Here is a 19,412-nt window from a genome sequence, read left to right as displayed (position 1 = left end):
TTTATAAACATAATTTCATATGAGGGAATAAAAGTCTTCATTGACTTTCAACGGCTTTGGCATGGGGCAGACTAAGAGATTTCATGTGGAAGTGGGTACAGAAAATCAAAACATCTGGACTGAGGGCAAAGGTTTTTCAGTCCCCTTCGTAGAATCATAGACTCATAAAACAGTTAGGGTTGGAAAGGACCTTAACATCATCAAGTTCCAACCCCCTTGCCATGGGCAGGGACACCTCACACTAAACCATATCACCCAAGGCCTCGTCTAACCTGGCCTTGAACACTGCCAGGGATGGAGCATTCACAACCTCCCTTGGCAACCCATTCCAGTGCCTCACCACCCTAACAGGAAAGAATTTCCTCCTTATATCCAATCTAAACTTCTCCTGTTTAAGTTTGACTCCGTTACCCCTTGTCCTATCACTACAGTCCCTAATGAAGAGTCCCTCCCCAGCATCCCTATAGGCCCCCTTCAGATACTGGAAGGCTGCTCTGAGGTCTCCACGCAGCCTTCTCTTCTCCAGGCTGAACAGCCCCAACTTTCTCAGCCTGTCTTCATACGGAAGGTGCTCCAGTCCCCTGATCATCCTCATGGCTCTCCTCTGGACTTGTTCCAGCAGTTCCATGTCCTTTTTATGTTGAGGACACCAGAACTGCACACAATACTCCAGGTGAGGACTTGGTAATGATAGATAAAGGAATTGGGGAACTGAATGCCAAGGGGTGTTAATCCTTACCATGCAGGGAAGAATGATGCGAGAAGAAATGCAGTAGCAGATGTAGGACAGGGTGTTGCCAAATTCAGAAACTAAAAAGGTCCAATCAGCAAGAGAATGTGACATGCCTCGCTTTAAACACAGTAATTACAAACCATTTCATTTGCATATTTAATTGCATATCTTCCATATTTACTTAATGACACATCTGAAAAATATCAAATTAAAATAGGTTATTCTGAGAAAATAAGAGACTTCTGAATCTCTGCAGGGGCTGGTGCTGCTTTTTTACTGAAATCAGTAGGTATTCCAGAAGACTTCTGGGTTCATTGTCTATGGCAGGTAGCGACAGTGGGTACCTGACTGACATAAAAATGGACTATACTGCTTATAGAGCTCAACACAGGGGTTTCTTTTTTGTCATCTTAATTCCTGGAGATAGAGATTGGCTCAATGGTCAGGACCCAGAAATATTTTTATGCAAGTTGTAGATTGTAGAGAACAAGCACGAATCTTTTTGGTTCCAAACTACACAAGCAGCACCCGAAGCACAGTGAGGACAGCAACCTCGTAACATGTTTGTTAAGAGGTTAATATTCTCCTTTACATACAGCATCTACTTGAATCACATAGTTTATGTAGTAATGAGTACCCCACAGTGAGTACCAAACAGGCAAAGCAGAGTGTGTATGTTAAGATAAATAAATCCAGTACAGAAACCCATAGAAGGAAGAGATGCAGTGAAATGAGTGAGGGAGTATCTGGAATTTGTATGTGTCCTCAGCAATCCATTCATTACATAAGTCACAGCGCTACAGCATTACCAGATGTCAGAAGCAGAAGAAATAATGTGAAATTCTGGAAAAGTTGAAAGTAAAACATGATTTCTGAGAGCAACAGATGAACAATGAGAGTGTTAAAATGTATACATTATCTACAACTTTTGTTTGGCATGAGTTCTTCAGAACATCCTAATGACAACTGTGGATAGACTTAAAAGGGCCCAGACTTCCACAATTACTAGAATGAATGAGGGAACTTGTACAGCCAACATGATGTCAATATGAATGATGTAAAGTGATATAAAAAGTGCTGAACTGTGCATAGTAAAATGTTTCCCAGGAGAAGCAGCAAGGAGTAATAGGTCCTAAAGCATGGCTTCAGTAAGTGATAATTTAAATAGGAAATGCTCAGAGAGGTAGTAAAAAAGCCATGGAAAGCAATGATATGTTATAAAAGAAAGCTAAAACCAAACACAAGGCAGTGATATAAAATAAATGTCACATCATCATGCAAAATATATGGAAACAATTGAAGAAACTATTGTTTTCATGGAACAATTCAGCTTCATACATATATTTATATTCTTTCAGGCAATAAAAATAGGCCCAAATGTATCTAGAAATTGGCATGGAGTTGTCCTTGAGCTTAGGAAAAAGGAGCATGGAAAATTTGCTTGGGTAGGAGCAAAAATAAAATTATGTTTCAGGCTATTGGATATTGGTTTTACTGAGATTGAAAAATATTCTTAATACCAAAGGGTTTAAAACATTTTATAAATAAAATTGAAATATCATTTATAAATTATGTACGTTCAGTTGCACACATAAAATGTAGATTTAAGCATTAATTTGAAGATACCATCTTGGTCAATGTAAGATACAGCCAGCTGTTTGTAGATTTCTGTATGTTTATAACAAATAGCAGGTGTACACTAGGTTGCAAATGTGCGTGTACAACTTTCATTCAAATAATTAATAATAGCTATTATAGACCTCAGCTGGAAAAGTTTCCCTCCCATAGTTTTCTAGAGAGTTTTCCAATTATTTTCATTTAGATTTGTGAATGATTAACATTTGTAAAAACCGGTCTTATGTATGTTTAGACATGTAAAAGATAAGGAATATGCTACAAAAGGTTCATTTGAAAAGCTGGGTCTGCCTATCTTCCCCATTTTACTTCCTGAAGCTTGTAGCAGGGTTAATTCAATTTCCCTGGGTATGAACCCACGAAGTAAGGCCTGTAAGTCCTTTCTGTCCTCTTAAGAGTGCTTACCTCAGCTGCTGTATGTTTTCTTCTTTCTGCTGTAAACAAGGCTGTTGACTTTAAAATTATAACCTTCGTTTTATGACCTAACATGTTCTCATTCAGTTCTTATATCTGTGCCTGTTTCAGCACACCTATAAGGGTCTAACAATACACACCCAACTTATTTCTGCTTATATTATGACAGCTGGTTAAATTATTTAGTCACATACTGCTTTTTCCTCCAGACTGATTAGTGAACTGGCATTTCAGTTTTTTGCCCGAGTGACTCTGCAACACAAATAAGTTTCTTTCAGTACATCTTCTGTTTACAGCACATAATAGAAATCATCCTGCATTTAATTCATTAGTATGCTTCTGCTATATAATTTGCACCTTTATTACCTCTACCAAAATACCATTCACAGCAACAAAGACATCATCAAAGACATTGCAGCCCAGAAAGCCAACCATATTCTGGGCTGCATCAAAAGGAGCATGACCAGCAGGTCAAAGGAAGTGATCCTGCCCCTCTACTCTGATCTCGTGAGACCTCACCTGGAGTATTGTGTGCAGTTCTGGTGTCCTCAACATAAAAAGGACATGGAACTGTTGGAACAAGTCTAGAGGAGGCCATGAGGATGATCAGGGGATTGGAGCACTTCCTTTATGAAGACAGGCTGAGAAAGTTTGGGCTGTTCAGTCTGCAGAAGAGAAGGCTGCATGGAGACCTCACAGCAGCCTTCCAGTATCTGAAGGGGGCCTATAGGGATGCTGGGGAGGGACTCTTCATTAGGGACTGTAGTGATAGGACAAGGGGTAACGGGTTAAAACTTAAACAGGGGAAGTTTAGATTGGATATAAGGAGGAAGTTCTTTACTGTTAGAGTGGTGAGACACTGGAATGGGTTGCCCAGAGAAGTTGGGAATGCTCCATCCCTAGCAGTGTTCAAGGCCAGGTTGGACAGAGACTTGATTCACACGGTTTAGTGTGAGGTGTCCCTGCCCATGGCAGGGGGGTTGGAACTAGGTATCTTAAGGTCCTTTCCAACCCTACCTATTCTATGATTTATGATTTTGCAAAAAAACCCAGCGAGAAGAGGACAAAGAATGGGCTGGGGAGGGCACTGGAATGGAATTCCTACTTAGCTCTTCTATAACATTTTCCATCTTCATTCTTAAAGGACTTATACAAAGATGAATCATTATTTCCATTTGCCTTTGGGAGAAACTGAGTCACCTGAAGAGGAAGTGATTTGCCACACAGCAAGTCAGTGGCAGAGCCAAGAGCAAAAGAACAAGTTTCTTCATTTCCTGCGTGGTGCCCTCATGACATTAACTCGGTTTACAGCTCTGACACAGTCTTCTTTATGACCTTAGGTGAGTCATCTGGATCCTTCACACTGAAGTGCCTGTTTAACTTAAGCTTTTTTTTAAGATCATAAATGGCTGAAAGCCCTCCACTAGTACATTGGCCATATATATGTTGAAGGTTCCTTCTTTCTCACGGGTTCTTTGCAGGGCAGATTATTTTTTTTTTCTTTTCTTCAGTGCACAAATATTTTTCCCAGAAAGTTTTCCAAGGACTAATTTTAGCCAGGGGAAACCTGTGTCCATAGAAGATAAAGTGATGAGCTAGAGTCTCTTTTCTGTTGTTCAGAGGGTACATCACCTGTGTGCTATGGGCCCCCCATTCTTCAGTTTTGCAAATGCTATTTTTCTTTTCCATAGATATCTGGAGCACAATTGTCTGCACTCCAGACGATGTCATGGTGTGGATAAGAGGAGAGTTCACTCCTCCACCTGATGCTCCCTATGCAGCATGGATGAATAAAACAAACACCTTCTTTCCTCCACCCTACCTCCTCCCACATGCACATGGAGCTCCTCCAAACATTTCCTCTACGATTCCTTGTAAGGACACCTCTGCACTGTCCTAAAAAGCCTCATGTGGTGCAAAGCAGTCAGTTCAGTATTTTGCTTTTAATTTGTTGTGTGCTTTGCTATTACTACTTCCCGCTGTTCCCTCTGCTTTCTTCAATTACTTTTACCTTTCTTACTTCTTTTTGAATACTCTTTCTCCTATTTCTACTGTGTCTCCCTGTTTTATTTCTATGTTTTTATGCTTTTTTCCACCAGAGAAGGTAGGTGTTCCACTGTAGCCAACCACGGAGATGTAAGCTGGAAAGCTGGCAGAAAGCATTGCTCTTGTCTGGCTATTCAAGGAGAGGATCAGGGTTTTGCTGCTGTGAGGATTTCCCAGAAGTGGTATTGGAGCTGGTCCAACAGTTTACAGTAAAAGGACTGCAGTTCTAATTCAAGTTCAGCAAGGTGAAGCCCATTTTTTTTTCAGGTCAGGTACAATAACCAAGAGTAGCTTGTCGGATGTGTATCTGGTCTGAGAAATTAAAAAGCACCTTTGGACAGGATGCTACATGGTATACCCTGGACTTCATGGGTTCAGCCTTCATATGAAGTCTGACATAGAAAAGGAGAGGCAGACCTCTGGCCTGTGATAATCATATGGAATTAAGAACAAAAGCCCAGCAACTGGCTGGCATTACTGTGGGGCCAGGGAATCAGTTTCTTGGCACCCCTACTTCCATTTTCCAATCAAGGTGCTTAGCAGTGTTGACAAATTAGCCGTCCCCTGAAGAACACTTTATTTTGCTTACATTTGGGTCAACCTTATAGTAGTAGTAAGGGGAGAATGTGTATACTTTTTCCTGAGCTGAAGGCAGATGCCTTATATACCTTTCAAAATGGTGAAATCTGGTCCTCTCTGCCAATGCATTGCTCATGTTCCCTGCTGCTGAGTGATCAGGTATACTGAATTCAGCGCCTTTGAAGGATGAATGTCATGCACTGTCAGGCTCACTGTCTTATGCCACAGAGTAAAAGCTGAAACAATGGGGTGGAAGCCATTAGCAGCATAGTTTGGGAAGGACAGATAAGCGGCGAAGAGAAACTTCCAGTGCATAATCCTCACAGAGGAGAACTGAGGGCAATGATGACATCTACATCTGTCAAACAACTGGAGTGTGTGATGCATGCTAGAGACTCCCATGATGTGTGACACAGAAACTCTGGTTCAGGAAAGACCAAGCTGCTTTTAAATGGATATGTGGATAACCTATCTGTAGACCAAAACCTGGTTGTTAACAATCCTTAAATGTACTTGATTTTTCTGAGAGAATACAAAACTCTAGAAATGCAGCATGTACTTTGACTAGGAAATGGTAGTCCTTATGGCCAGTGGAGCTTTGTTCCCACTGTCTGGAAGTAGTTCTTACGGAAGTTCTTCCTTTACGGGAGAAACTTTCTATATAAATGGAGTTATTGACTGGAAATTACACAGCTTAAGAAAATCTAAATATGACAGGTCTACACTACTGAGCACTAGGAATAAGGCTTCAGTACTTAGCACAAAGCTAGAAGCAAGAGAGACTGAGGTGCTTGTAGCAGTCTGCGCTGCTGAGATGTAAAAGTGATTTTCCTAGAACATGAGATTTTCTAACGGCTGCTGAATTCCTGCTTATGTATCTTGCTTGCAGCTCAGGTGGGAGGTGATGGAGGCAAGTGTGTATTCAAGAAAGAGGGAATATGTTCTCTTGTGTTTGCATAGTGCCAGGTACAAGACAGCGATGAAAATGGTTCATATCTGCAAGTGCTAAACAGGCACAGATAGTAATGCCAGTAATTGTCTGGAACACACCGAATTTAGTGCTTTGCAGTAGCCTAATGACATGCAAAGAAAGCAGAATGGTGGGCCCATTCTGAACTTCTTTGGTTTATTTTTGTCTATTGTATGTATTTATACTTCGCTTATTCCTTGAATAAACTGAAATTAGAGCTTTGTGGCACAAGAAAGGCATTACCCAGCCTCACATGAAAAAGTAAAATGAAAACTTCATTCTTTTCTATTGCATGATGATGGCTCTTCTTGTTGGGAGTGTTGGTTGTTGAGAAGCTCAACATGAGCCAACAGTGTGCGCTTGCAGCTCAGAAAGCCAACTGTATGCTCGGCTGCATAAAAAGGAGTATGACGGCTCAGGTTCAGGTTTTAAAATAAATATATCTAGCCCTCCTGGTTCCTGAGAAAAGAATTGAATACATAAAGCAAATTCTAGTGAAAAGCTTGCATGTAAACATACTGTCTTTTTTAAATAAAAACAGGTTTTTGAGCCACTCTTAAGGATTTGGAGTTCTGTTTGTGGATTTTTGTTTCAACATACAGGGTCAGCAACATGCCTCCAACAGTCTCACCAAGTGCCCAGGAATACAGACATAATAAAGTGAGCCAGGAGTTACACGACCTGTTCAGGGATGAACACCCAATTGAGAACACGCTATTCTATCGATCAGTATAAGTTATATAAAAGGCAAATTATTAACTGCAATGGAGCATTCTGTTGCCTTACGACGTCTCAAATTTATGACTTAGGATGGTCCACTTTTAGTAACAAAAACTGCAGTCTTAGCAGGTCATCACACACTTTCTGGGACTACTATGGGACACTTAGCTAAGAACAGTAATCTGGAAACACATGGTCTCTTTTGCGGGATCTAAGGTGCCCAGCACAATGTGCTCACACTGTTGCAATATGCAAGCAGCCCAGCACCACATGGGAAGTGTCCACATCTTAGCCATAAATCCGCGGCAATACAAAGGCAAGAGACTACAGAAGCCTTTTGAACATTAATAAGATGCCCTCAGGAAAGTAAAGGCTATCAGCAAAAGATTTATTGGCAAGATACACAAGCTCACATGCAGAACAGCATGGTCAGTACGTGAACAATTCACTCTCATCACAAAAACTTGCATGGAAGTTGTAAGGAGTCGAAATAAGAACTGAAAAGAGCGATGCGCAAGTGAGTGTTCACACAGAACTAGCACAGTGGCAGCAACTGTAATATTTAAAAAATAGTTTTCTTAGTGAAAAAGCCCATTCAGTTTTGTAAGCAAAAACTTATATCATGTTATTTCATTCATAAAACAACTGGATAAACCAGACTAAATATGTTTAAAAACAGATGAATACAGTCTGTTTTCATAGGAAGGAGTGATTTCTTCCTGTGCATACTGTCTTAAGAGTAACTTAAGAGTGCCTGTGTGAGTTCTGTGATTGCGTAACAATCTCCACTCTTATTAAAGAAAGAAAGGAAAAGCACATTCCTACTCTTCACTAACATTTACCTTCACTAACATCACATTCCTGAGAATGTGAATGTGATTTCAGCATAGCTTAAGGCTCAAAAATCAAAAGGTAAATAGAAAGACACCAGCATTTCCAACCCAAAGCATTCCATGATTTACAATATTACAAGTTTCACAAGAGGATTGTATTTCTTGTAGATGTGACTCATGATTTCTAAATGCTCCAGGTATGCAACAGTGGAAGAACTGGCAGTTTCCTGAGAACACCACTCTTTTAAGGACAAGAGGGAAAATATAAACCAAAATGTCTTATTTAGAAACAACCACCTTTTTTTTTTTTTTTACCTAATAAAGAACAGGCTCCACACTCCCTGTATTTGACATTTACATTTAAAAAAGTATCTACATCCAGTATCTACTTAAAAATTCACTACCTGGAGGTATTGATAGTAATAAGGCATTGGTGTTATTGATAGTAATGAATACTGTTAAAAAATGTGGAGATTTTGGATCAGTAGTAGAAGTATCCTTACTTCAGTATCAATCAGAAGACAGATTTTTGAAATTTTTCAAAATATTTTGGCACACACATTTTAAAGCATGACTTGGAATACGCAGACTTTTCAGTCAGCTGTTTTGTGTATTTACATGCTATAGTTTTGCAGATGATTCAATTGTTAACAATTCTTGTATTCACTGCCCTTCTGCTGCTAAGTAAATGGGTTTTATAAACTCGTGCTCTGGCTGTAATAGAGGCAGAATAAACAAGCTGCATCAATAATATCATTGACTCGTCAAATCAATGACAGGATCTCCACCTCTTGCAGGACAATACACATTCTTCCACGAGGAGGCAAGCGCCCAAGCAGGCACTAGACAGAAGCGTGCCTGTCAGAATGGTATCTGGCCTGGAACCTACTGCTGTTTGTTTGGCCAGTGCCACAAGCAGCTGGAGATAAGCACATTCATACATGTATCCCAGAGAGCTGGTGGAAACTGTGGGCTGCTTCTGAGAAGGAGGAATGGAATATTGGAAGCATTTCTCACAGCATTTGGGATATCAATCAGCTACTACAGGTTGGGAGATAGATCAGAGCAGGTCCATTTATGTTAGTGGTTTAATGTGCAATGGAGTTCATATTGAGTGTAATCTGCCTTGCAGATGGACTTCCACGCATTGCTCCAGTGCACAATACTGCTGTGTGTGAAATGGCTCCTCTGCCAGGGAAACGAGGAGGAGATTCTGTACAGTGGTGTCATAGCCAGTGCACCAGCAACACAACGCCTTATCTAGTGCTTCTCGGCCTCAGAAAAGTTGTTTTACAGGAGGTTTAGGGGAACAATAGGATGGGTTCCGCATTCCCAGATGTGGCTGGTCAGAAATGAAGGGTGAGGTGGAGGACTTAATCATCACTACTCATCAGCATCATCACCACTACCATTGTCATGAAAGATGGCTTCAAGCCACTCTTCTAGCACTATAGACTTGGCTTGATCTTCAGCACATAGCTGTCTCACAGCTACTTTAACTCCTGCTCTGCAAATGTTCTCCAACCACCAAGATTAGCAACTTCAGTTTTGACATTAGCAGGGCACAGCCACTATGTCCTCGCTGCTGCAGACTATGAGGGGGAATGCACAACTGCTCCTGCAGCTGGATCCTATTTCTGGACCACTTCTGCACATGAGTTTAAGGCCAGTCTGAGTTAGCTCAAACTGGAAACCTGGCTGCCTGCAGCTGATGCGGAAAGCAGAAGGTAAACCTAGGCTTTTGTCATTCAGGGTGGATAAAGACACAAAGGGCAGAAGGGGACTTTGAAGCCTCCACGAGGTTCTGTGACCAAAGGGCTAATCCAGACGGGCCTCGCGCTCTGAGAAATGCTAGTACAACCATCATTTTGACAAGTACGCAACTTCTGTATACAGTCAGATGGATAGTTTCAACTGTATGTATGTGAAAGACTGTATCTTCCCAAAGAAATGAGAAAAATACAGCCAGGCAATTGCAGACTTAATGTGGGTGGTGCTCAGCCTTTGGCAGTGAGGATGCAGCCTCCCGCAGCATTCGTGCCATTACACTTCATCTGTCTCCTCACAGCTGTGATGTCCTGATGTCGGACTTCAGAAAGAGACAAGTCGACTCAGTGCACTGCTGGAAGCGAGCACACCGCCTGCGACACGGGCAGGGGGCACCTTCCACTAGACCAGCTTGTCCAGCCTGGCCTTGAACACTTCCAGCGATGGGGCAACCTCTCCTAGAGCCTCACCACCCTCAGCTGGCGCTCTCTTCCCGAAGTCTATTAGGCGGACACAGAACAGTGCGTTCCTCCCCGGATCCACCCTTCCAGTTCCAAATCCCACCGCCCACAACACAAGCCGCCCCCCGCTCCAGCAGCTCCGAGCCCGGCGTCCCTCGGCCCGCCGGGGCTGCGCAACCCGCGACCTGCCGAACAAGGCCGGCAACGCCGTTGATCCCCCTTCTCGTGAGGCGCGATCCCGCCGCCGCTGACCGCCCTCCCCGCCTGAGCCACCCGCCGGGCCGACCCCGTGGCAGCGCTGGGCCCCGCGCGGCGAGCGCCCGGGCCACGTCTCCGTCAGGAGCGGTTCGCGGCGCCGGCGCCAGCCGCCACCAGGCGGTGGAGCGGGGGAGGCCGCGGCGGCGCCGCGCGGCCCCGCCTCTCCGCCCCCCGCCCGTCTGGCCCCGTCCCCGGCGGGCGGCGCCGCGGGGTGACAGGCAGGTCTAGGCCACAGCCGAGTGCGCACGCGTCAGTTCCGGCGGGGAGCGCGGCGCGTGGGTAGGAAACGCCGCGGCGGCGGGGGAGCGGAAAATGGCGACGGCCTCGCAGCTCACGGACGAGGAGCTCTTCTCGGAGCTGAGGCGCTTCGGCTTCTCCCCAGGGCCGGTCACCGAGAGCACCCGGCCCGTGTACCTGAAGAAACTAAAGAAGCTGCGCGAGGATGAGCGTGCTGGGGCCCGCAGCGGCGCCAACAAGACCCGGAACAGCAACAACAATAACACGGGGGCCGGAGCGGCGCCGGGTGGCGGTGGCGGCAGTGGCGCCGGGCGAGCGGGCGCGCGGCTGGCGGTGTCAGAGCACCCGTACCTCCCCGGGGCCGGCGCCGGGAGCGGCCGGAGCCGCGCAGCACCCCCTGCCGGGGGCGGCAAAGTGCTGCTGGGCTTCAGCTCGGACGAGTCGGATGTGGAAAGCAGTCCCCGGAGCCAGGCCGGCGCCGGCGGCGGCAGCAGGAGGGAGCGGGCTTCGCCCCTCTTCCGCGGCCTGAGGCCCGCCGCCCCCCACGGCGCCTGCGGCGTGAGTAACAGCTCCCTCTCGGAGGAGGCGGCTAGGCGGAAGCCCAGCTCCTGGTGGGGGGCAGCGGCCAGGAGGCAGCCGGCGGCTCAGGGTGTGAGGGAGCTGGGGGACGGCGAGGAAGGAGAGGAGGAAGGCGACGAAGAGGAGGAGGAGGAGAGCGAGAAGCAGCAGTGGAAGAACCGGACCGTGAACGGCAACCGGCTCCCCTCCTACGGCGGCAGCAGGGACAAGTACTCCGACTCGGAGGAGGAGGAGGAGGTGGCGGCGGGGGCGAGGAACAAGCAGCAGGTACCGAAGGAGGAGCCTGCAGTTCGTCGGCCCAGACGGAGCCTCAGCAAGTCTCCTGCTCCATTCATAACAAGCAAATGCGCTGCAGCCGGCGCTGGCGTGATGGAGACGGGCCAAGAAAGGGCTGGCGGAGGCTGTGGTGCTGGTGTAGTCGTAACGAATGACAGGGCGGCGGAGGCGGCTGCTGCCGGGAGTCTAGACAGGGGCAGAAAAGGGGAGGAGGCGGCGGCGGCGGGGGGAGGAGGAGGAGGATGTGAAAATCTGGACTCTAGTCCTCCCAGCCCCAGATACCGCATTGGCCTATCTAAGAAATCCCCTACGGTATTGTTGCTTCCACCACCGCTCACGGATGTGGACAGCAGTAAAATCACTGACCCTCCAGGCACCGTTAGGAAAGCGACCAATAATCACGTTCTCAGTGGTGCTGCTGGTAGCTATAATGTTGAATCCAGGATCTATTCAGCTACTAATAGCCTTCCCCCGGGGGGAACCGCCTCCTCCCTTAGACTCAACCACTCCAATCATACGGGTTCAAATCATACCTACCTGAAAAACGCTTACAAGAAGAATCTCTCAGAGCCCGAGGAGGAGCTTCTCCAACAGTTCAAAAGAGAGGAGGTATCCACCACTGGAGGCTTCAGTGCACATTACCTGTCCATGTTCCTCTTAACTGCTGCATGCTTGTTCTTTCTGATACTGGGATTCACATACCTGAGAATGAGAGGTTCTGGAGTAGCTGAGGATGTGGGAGCCAACAGTAAGTATTAGGTGAAGGTTAAGAGCAGTTTATTTCTGCAGCTGCATATGAAACTGTTAATTTGCATTTGCAGGCACCTCTCACAAGCAGTTCTGGGTTCCACCTTGGCATAATCTTTGTATGGAGAAAGAGAAGTTGTCCTTTATTAAGTATAAGTATGTAACTTGCAAGCTGGTGTAATAAGCTTGTGCGACATAGGAGGATAAACTCAAATCGTGGCATTCCCTGCTGTAATAATCCGTTGCTACCTTGTTTTCTTGCATGTTTTCTTCACAGAGCAATTTTATGTGTCTTGTTAATAGAGGATAGATAAGGCTTTATGCTAATCTCACAGGAGTAATCACACACATTTATACCTGGGATTCCTGCAGGGTTAAGACATGACTCTGGTTGGTTGGTAATAAAGCAGGTTGTTTTCATTTATGGTACTAAGGCTTGAAAAGGATGCTCAAGTGAGATGATACTAGATACTACAGCAAATTTTGTGCAGTGAATGCTGGACCTGTTGTGTATTGTTGTCTAACAAGTCCTTTTTTTTAAATTTAGTTGAGAATATCTTTATACATGAAATACTTTTGTGTTTTAGTTCGAGTTTCAAAGCATTCTTTTTTTTAATCCGGAGTTACTTTGGAGCTCCTTTAATGTCTGAAAGTAACTTCTTGGAATGGATTTAGAAAACTACCATTTTCTGTTCACAGAATATATGAAAATGGAAACGTACCACCTAAGGGTGGTGATTCATGCTAATTCCATTCTTGTCTGCTCTGAAATGGACAGTGGAGATTCTAACATCAGAAAGAAAAATCACGCCATTGCTGTCTTAGTTTCTCATCAGGAGCAACAAAAAGTTATGCAGAAAGCTAGTTTGGGGATGTGAGAGCATTAGAAGGCCCTTGGGGACTTGCGTTTTTCTTCAGATGATTGAGGAAGGCATGTGGGGTGTATTGACGTGCATATATTTCTTTGTATAGAGAGTGGAGGATTTATGTACTTCTGTGTGGGTGTGTATACAGTGCCTTGTAAGGAGTGATCCCACTGTTAGTTTGGAATCTGCTAGATGTTCTAGGGCAGAAATAGCCCTACAAGCCCTTTTGTCTTCCCCTTTTGAATGTTACTTATTACATTATGGTAGCAGAATAGTTCTTAATTCTGTTTGGCCCTCTTAGGAGGAGGGGGAGGATATGATTTAGTGTTTAGGGAGGACAGTAGCAGCAAAGACTTTAGCATTTGCAATGGTTTCATTTTTGAATAGAATATGCTATAAAGCATATGGGATCACTGTGTCGAGTATGTTGCTGGAACTGATAAGTAGGGAAAATTGTTCTCTTCAGCCCTTTTGCTCATGTTAGGCTGCCCAGCCATTGGTCTGGTCAGTGTTGCTTGGTAGTTCAGTTAAGCCAGTTCTTGGTCTCTTCCTGTTTGGTCTCTTTTCAGTTGAACTCTTGAAAGTGAATTTTCTGAAGAATTATATTGGCAGTGGCATTGACATTTCGTCTGCCCTCCTTCCTCACAGACCCAGGCTTTGCAACATAACAAATTGAGAGTATGGCCCTTTGGAAGAAGCAAACAGTAGCTTTTGTGGCTGGGAGGGGAGCAGGCTGCTTCTTCTAAGTAATGTGGGAATAAGCAGGGAATTAGATTGCCCATATGCTCAGCACATGCTCACTAAAGTCGTGCTTCTCAAATGGGCATATGCAACAAAAATACAGTAGGTCTATAGAACAGGCAAGAATGGACAACAGGCCAGTAAAGACTGATATCTACTGGGAAGGGGAAGAGCCTCGTCTTACATTAGATTCTTCCATAAGCTTAAGCATCATCTGAGTTTGGCTCTTATGCTTGTGTGGGTGTATTGTTGGTTTTCCTTATAAAAGCAGAACTGATTCATCCATTTTTATAAAAAAAAAAAAAACACACCAACAACAAAAAACTCAAGCAACCTTTCAGTTAAGTGATTGGATACTGAGGTTTTTCTGACATTTAGATGGCTGTAGGTAAGATTCTGTTGGCTGAGTGATTTGATTGTGTAAAACTCAGTTGTTTTCAACTTCAGACTGTATCATAAAAAGTTTTAGGATTCAGTAGAGTTGCACTGTGCCCATCTCCCTAATTATCACAGTTACCGTGAGAAAACAAATGGGGCAGTTTCTTGTCTGTTTGGGTGGCTTCTTTTAACTTTGCAGGGAATGATGCACAGCGAGCGTAATGTTGTGTGACTGAATTGTTCATTACTGAAAATGAAATTCAAAGTAAAGTGATGTTATGTGTGTGACATTGAAAAATATTTATCACTAGGTACACCCAATATCAGCACTTACAGTATTTGTCAGGCTGTAATCTGAGAACAGAGGAGGTGCGTATAATGGGGGAGGCTTAAAACTAGGTGTTGGGGTTGAATTTAGGCCAGGTAAAATAATACAGATGAGAAGTGGTAAGCAGAGAACTTCAGAAAAGGATTGTCAGTTGTATCATGCATAATGTTCAAATGATTTCTTACTCAGAGCTCTGCAGTAGCTGTGTGCTTCATTTTTTTCTGCACATAATGCATAAAATGTCAAAACCCCCAACTCATAATTGGGCTAATTCTTCCATAGGTAACCTACATGTGGCCACTTGAGGTGAAGTTTTTCATGAGTTTAGCTGTCTAAAATGTAGATAAATATCTATGGGGCTTCTCCTAAAACATCTTAAACTGTTGAAATTAAACTTCCTTTAAAGTTTATGTAAAGGACCAACTAATGTATAAGCGCATGCTTGCTATGTCTGTAAGTGGTGTATGTGAAAAGAGAGATCAGTATGGCATGGTGCTGGTAGCCTCATTAATGCAGCTCTTGATGTAAAGCATGTTTTGGTTGCACCTGCCTTCAAAATGCCATGGAATTGGAACTTTTTGCCAAGCTAGAGTAATATTTTGTCAGGAAAACGTTAGATTTGCATTTTGTCCGTTTTTATCTTCAAACTCACCTGAATAGCTGTGTATCTCTTCCAACTTTGGTTTTGCTTTGTGATTTGTGATCTTACTCTGAGCATCTCAAGTGGCTACTCTTGGGAGTTAGTTCTAAAGTTATTTTTCATGGAAAGTAGATGATGATATCAGATCAGTAGATGTTTTCAGGTCTGGTTTATTTTCTGAAAGACGAGGGCACTCACACAGGTGCTGTTTAAGCTTATAATCTAAGATAGGTTGCATTTAAGTTACTCCCACTCTTTCTGCTCTGGTACTTTGTTTGGGCAGTACTTGATGTGGCAAAAAAAACCCAACAACAAAAAAAGTAATCTTGAAACTTTTAGGTAGGTCTTGCTTAAAATCTTGTGTTCTTATTAGGAAAGGCTTTTGAAAGTGGCATCTCTTGCTAGTAATTTTGGTCTTTCTGTGATGCTTGTTACAAAACAACTGCTAGGAGGATAATCCTTATTTGCTGCAACTTGTGTTTTTGAAATGTTAATTCAGCGAGACTTAGCAGTTGCCTATGTTTCAAGTGGAAGCTTATGCAAATCACAGTTGTAAGAGTTTAATTCTATTCCATTGATATTCCTTTGTTCTCGACTTCTAAATCTTTCAGGTGTTAAGACTTCTGTGGAATTTCATGCAGGGAATTTCATTGTTAAGAGGTTAGACTTTGTGTATAAAAGACAAGATGATGACTGCTAGGCTCACAGGCCTGCAAATTACTACTGCAGTGCTGTGGTATTTCACAGATAACTGTTACAAATCTACTTGCTTTCTAAGATCACCTTTTGAGAGGAGTCAGTCTTGTTGACGGTGTTGGCTTTGATGGAAGAAAACTAATTTTGGATAAGAAATCTTTATATAAAAAAGACAGTAAAGAGAGGAAGCAAAACTAAAAGATTCGGAGAGTTCCTGTGTTATGTGTCCATTAATGTTGCTTTGTGCTTTGCAAGTGACTTGTATTAGATGATATAACAACTTCTTCTACTAACATATTAGCATGTAACTCTGTTTCTGCATATTGCTTTAAACTCTAGTTAGCAAGCATTTCTTTTCTAGGTGATACAAAAGGAAATACCAACTTGTATCTTAAAGGCTTATCTCTCTTGTAGCTGATCTGGCTTCTATGGTTTGGTGAGTTTTGGATCAAGATCAGCACAGTAAGTCAAAAAACCCTCTAGACTGCCTTCGTAAGATAAAGCCAGGCAGAATAATTAAATTTCCTTAGGATTCTTGAAACTTTTAAATTCTAGTTTTCCTTTTGGTCTTAAAAATGGGGAAGGCATTTGGCCAAGACTGGTACCCAGGAAAGCCCAGATACGCCTTATATAATGCGAAATAGTTCATCGTAGTTGACAACTTCAGGACCTTCCTAAAGGATAATAAACAGTCTCTTTACCTTTGCAGCAGTTCTGTAGTATAAAGTATAAATGCAAAAATTGCTTGTCAGTATTTGAAACAAAAATGATGTGACTTAAGAATTCCTGCTTTTAAGGCTGTAGCGGTATTTAATACTTCATTCAGAATATTTAGAACTAACTTATTTGGTATTCATACCTTAAATGCGCTGCTGTTTGCATTCAAACACAAAACTGTCCTTCTGCCATGACTTCAGGTATTTTTACAATGAATTTTTTTTTTCAACATTGCTGTTGTAGGCTGTGCTTTTTTGTGAAGTCATGGGAAATTGCAGCGGCAATTACTTTTCTGGGGAGCCAAGGATGCAGAAGAGCTCTGGCAGGGTCTGTTTTCACTGGGTATCAAATGCTAATCAAAAGTTTGCACTACATTCTGCAGTGCCACAGTAGTTTTCTCTAAAGAAAATTTGGTTTCTGATGTGAGAAAACTAAGGGCGATCTTGGATCAGCAAGCAAGTCTGGTTGCAACTTTTCCATGTTTGTAAAGAATTGCAGACTAGAAGGGAGTGGGAAAGTAAAAAGCAAACTTGTGTTTTTTCTGTTAAGAACCTCTGCCAACTAATGATGTTCTTCACATGCAGTGGAGGTTTCTTTCTGCTTAGGATGGGTGTATACAGCGATAATGGATGCGGTAGAAGTATTTGAAGGAAGGGCCCATGATACCCGAGGACTTCTGTCTAGCATTGTAGCGGTCTGAATTTGTACTGTTTCATATTCTTGAAGTATCCCAGTATGAAGGGAGAATCAGGCCTGCAGTCTTTCTATTTCTGGGAACCAATTGTGTTTCTAAAAAATCATGTGCATTTAACTCCTGTTGACATACGAGAGTATAAGGTTGCAAAACTGGCTTGATTGCTTACCCAGCTAAGTTGGCAGGAGCGCTAGTCATACCGAACTGGTCCCTGTCATCCTTCTAGACTTGTGCTTCAGAAGTAGTGTGAACATGTGAACAGGCCAGAGCTGGTGTTTGAGAAAGTTGTTTGGTCACTTGACAAAAAAGCTTAAGCAAGTAAATTAAGCAAATACATCAGGTTTTGTTGATGAAAGTGCTGTTCCAGTGCTGTGGAGAAGTAGAGTCCACTGTAATCATGAGGCATATAGTCTTTACACCTTTAAAGTTCTTGTATATTCTCTGGTAAAATTAGTTGCCTGTTTTGATTTGTGGTAGGTTGAGAGGAGCAAGTTGGTTGGTTAAGGTATATTAAGAAAAAGTGGTTTGTTCAGGGGACTCGAATGTTTGCCAGGAAATTCAGTAGTAGTGTCTTTGTCCTTACTCTTCCCTTCCTGGCTCCTACTGTTGCTGCTTGTAGGTCTAGACTTGTGGGAGACGGTGGCAACATCTTTGCTGTGATTATAATAATGAGGACATGGTGTAACTCTGCCACTAATCAGAGTAACCTTGATGTTATCTATCCACTGAGGAATTCTTATTTAGGAAGACTTGGAAAAGAGGCAGTGTTACTGATAGGAAGAAGGATACCGATGGATGCAAGGATAAATTGAAAAACCGCTGCACAACTTAGAGCTGATCTCATATAGGTTCCTTCAGTGTAGGTTTGTCTGCTGTTGAGGCTCACTGTGCTGTACTTCCCACAATGCTATTTAGTGCTGCTTCTCTGTTTTGCTGTGTGTTTACAGTCTGTTGTGGAGGGTGAGAGGGTATGGAGCAAGTGAGTGTGGGGGCATGCTAACTGTGAAACAGGCAAACATAGTGTGCCCGTTGGGCCTAGTTTGTTGGAGATGTGCTGCTATGTTTGGTGTTTCACAGAAATTAATTCTTTTTGCAGAGGGAAGGATCAAATTTTCTGCTTCCTGTCATGTTATAACGCATGTATCTTGAATAAAGCTGCCGTTTTAGAGTCTTAAGTACCTTTAGCTGCTTTAAATATACTATCGAGTGACAGAGTGAATTGTTATAGAAAGCAGGAGGGGGAGGAGAAGAGGTGTAGGGGCTTAAAAAGGGAGGTCTAGCATTGAATTAAATGGTATTGAGACTTAGGTAGTCTAGCAGACCACCGAATTCTTGTGGTGCTGTGTTCGATAAGAAATAGGTCTGTTCATAAAATGAACGATTGTAGGCCAATTCATAGGCCAGTTTTCCTCTTAAAGAAGGCTGTTTAACAATTAGAAGATAGCTTGTTAGAAAAAAAATATGGTTTATGTGCATACATATAAACATACAGGGTTTATGTACACATCCCCTTAACTTTTCCTTTATTGAAAAAGAAACTTTTATACTTGGACTCCCAGTATCTTGGGTAACTGCAGCATCAGCCTGTCCTTGCTAGGCAGTCGACTGAACAACACTATCACCAGAGGACTGCTGGGGTGAGTTGGATAAATGTACAGTTATTCCAGACTAGGTTTTAAGGCCACATCTAGATCTTAATTTTCCTTTTCTCCACACAAAAGTGTTTCTTTGAAGGTCAGTTAAATTTCTGAATTGCTTATTGAAGAAGCCTCGGGATGTGAGTGGGGTTCATAACTGCTTTTGTTTGCTTTTGGATGTTTTCAGTAGGCTGTGTACCGGAGCCACTCACCTCAACCATCTGTCCCCTCAATACTTAGAATCTCATTATGTAGTTATACAATAAAACATTCCACAGTAACCTCATTCAGTAATACCCAATGTCTGTTCAGTATCAAGCTGCACAACATGAGCCCCTTGTGTCCAGCACTCCCTTATCTCACAGCACAACTTCACCAAATAAATCTTTAACTGAGTGTGTAGATATTGTAGGTCATGGAGAACAGAAGTTTAGTTAGAACTAATCTGAAAGCAGTCAAT

At 43.2% G+C, this 19,412-nt stretch overlaps 2 protein-coding genes across 5 annotated transcripts in view; one reads left to right on the top strand and one right to left on the bottom strand.

Moving 5' to 3' along the window:
• Nucleotides 1-9,605, bottom strand: part of WIF1 (WNT inhibitory factor 1) — a 62,839-nt gene extending 53,234 nt beyond the window's left edge. The window contains exon 1 of the mRNA XM_057425572.1: nucleotides 8,719-9,605. The gene's annotated coding sequence lies outside the window, so the exon portion shown is untranslated. The remainder of the gene's footprint in view (nucleotides 1-8,718) is intronic.
• Nucleotides 9,606-10,615: 1,010 nt separating this feature from the next.
• LEMD3 (LEM domain containing 3) overlaps nucleotides 10,616-19,412 on the top strand; it is a 51,402-nt gene continuing 42,605 nt past the window's right edge. For 2 of the 4 annotated variants that reach the window (XR_008974435.1, XR_008974434.1), the window contains exon 1: nucleotides 10,616-12,256. Coding sequence is in view for 2 of the 4 variants with exons in the window: in XM_057425615.1 (XP_057281598.1) it covers nucleotides 10,729-12,256 (1,528 nt within the window). In the remaining 2 variants the exon portion in view is untranslated. The remainder of the gene's footprint in view (nucleotides 12,257-19,412) is intronic. The other 2 variants (XM_057425615.1, XM_057425614.1) reach the window with 2 other exon arrangements.

This window comes from Pezoporus wallicus, unplaced genomic scaffold (genome assembly GCF_028554395.1).
Source record: "Pezoporus wallicus isolate ANWC-B61680 ecotype Strahan unplaced genomic scaffold, APGP_CSIRO_Pwel_v1 contig_4722, whole genome shotgun sequence".
NCBI classification, from domain to species: Eukaryota; Metazoa; Chordata; class Aves; order Psittaciformes; family Psittacidae; genus Pezoporus; species Pezoporus wallicus.
The sequence above is the reverse complement of the archived record's forward strand: the minus strand, read 5'-3'. Positions and strand labels throughout refer to the sequence as shown.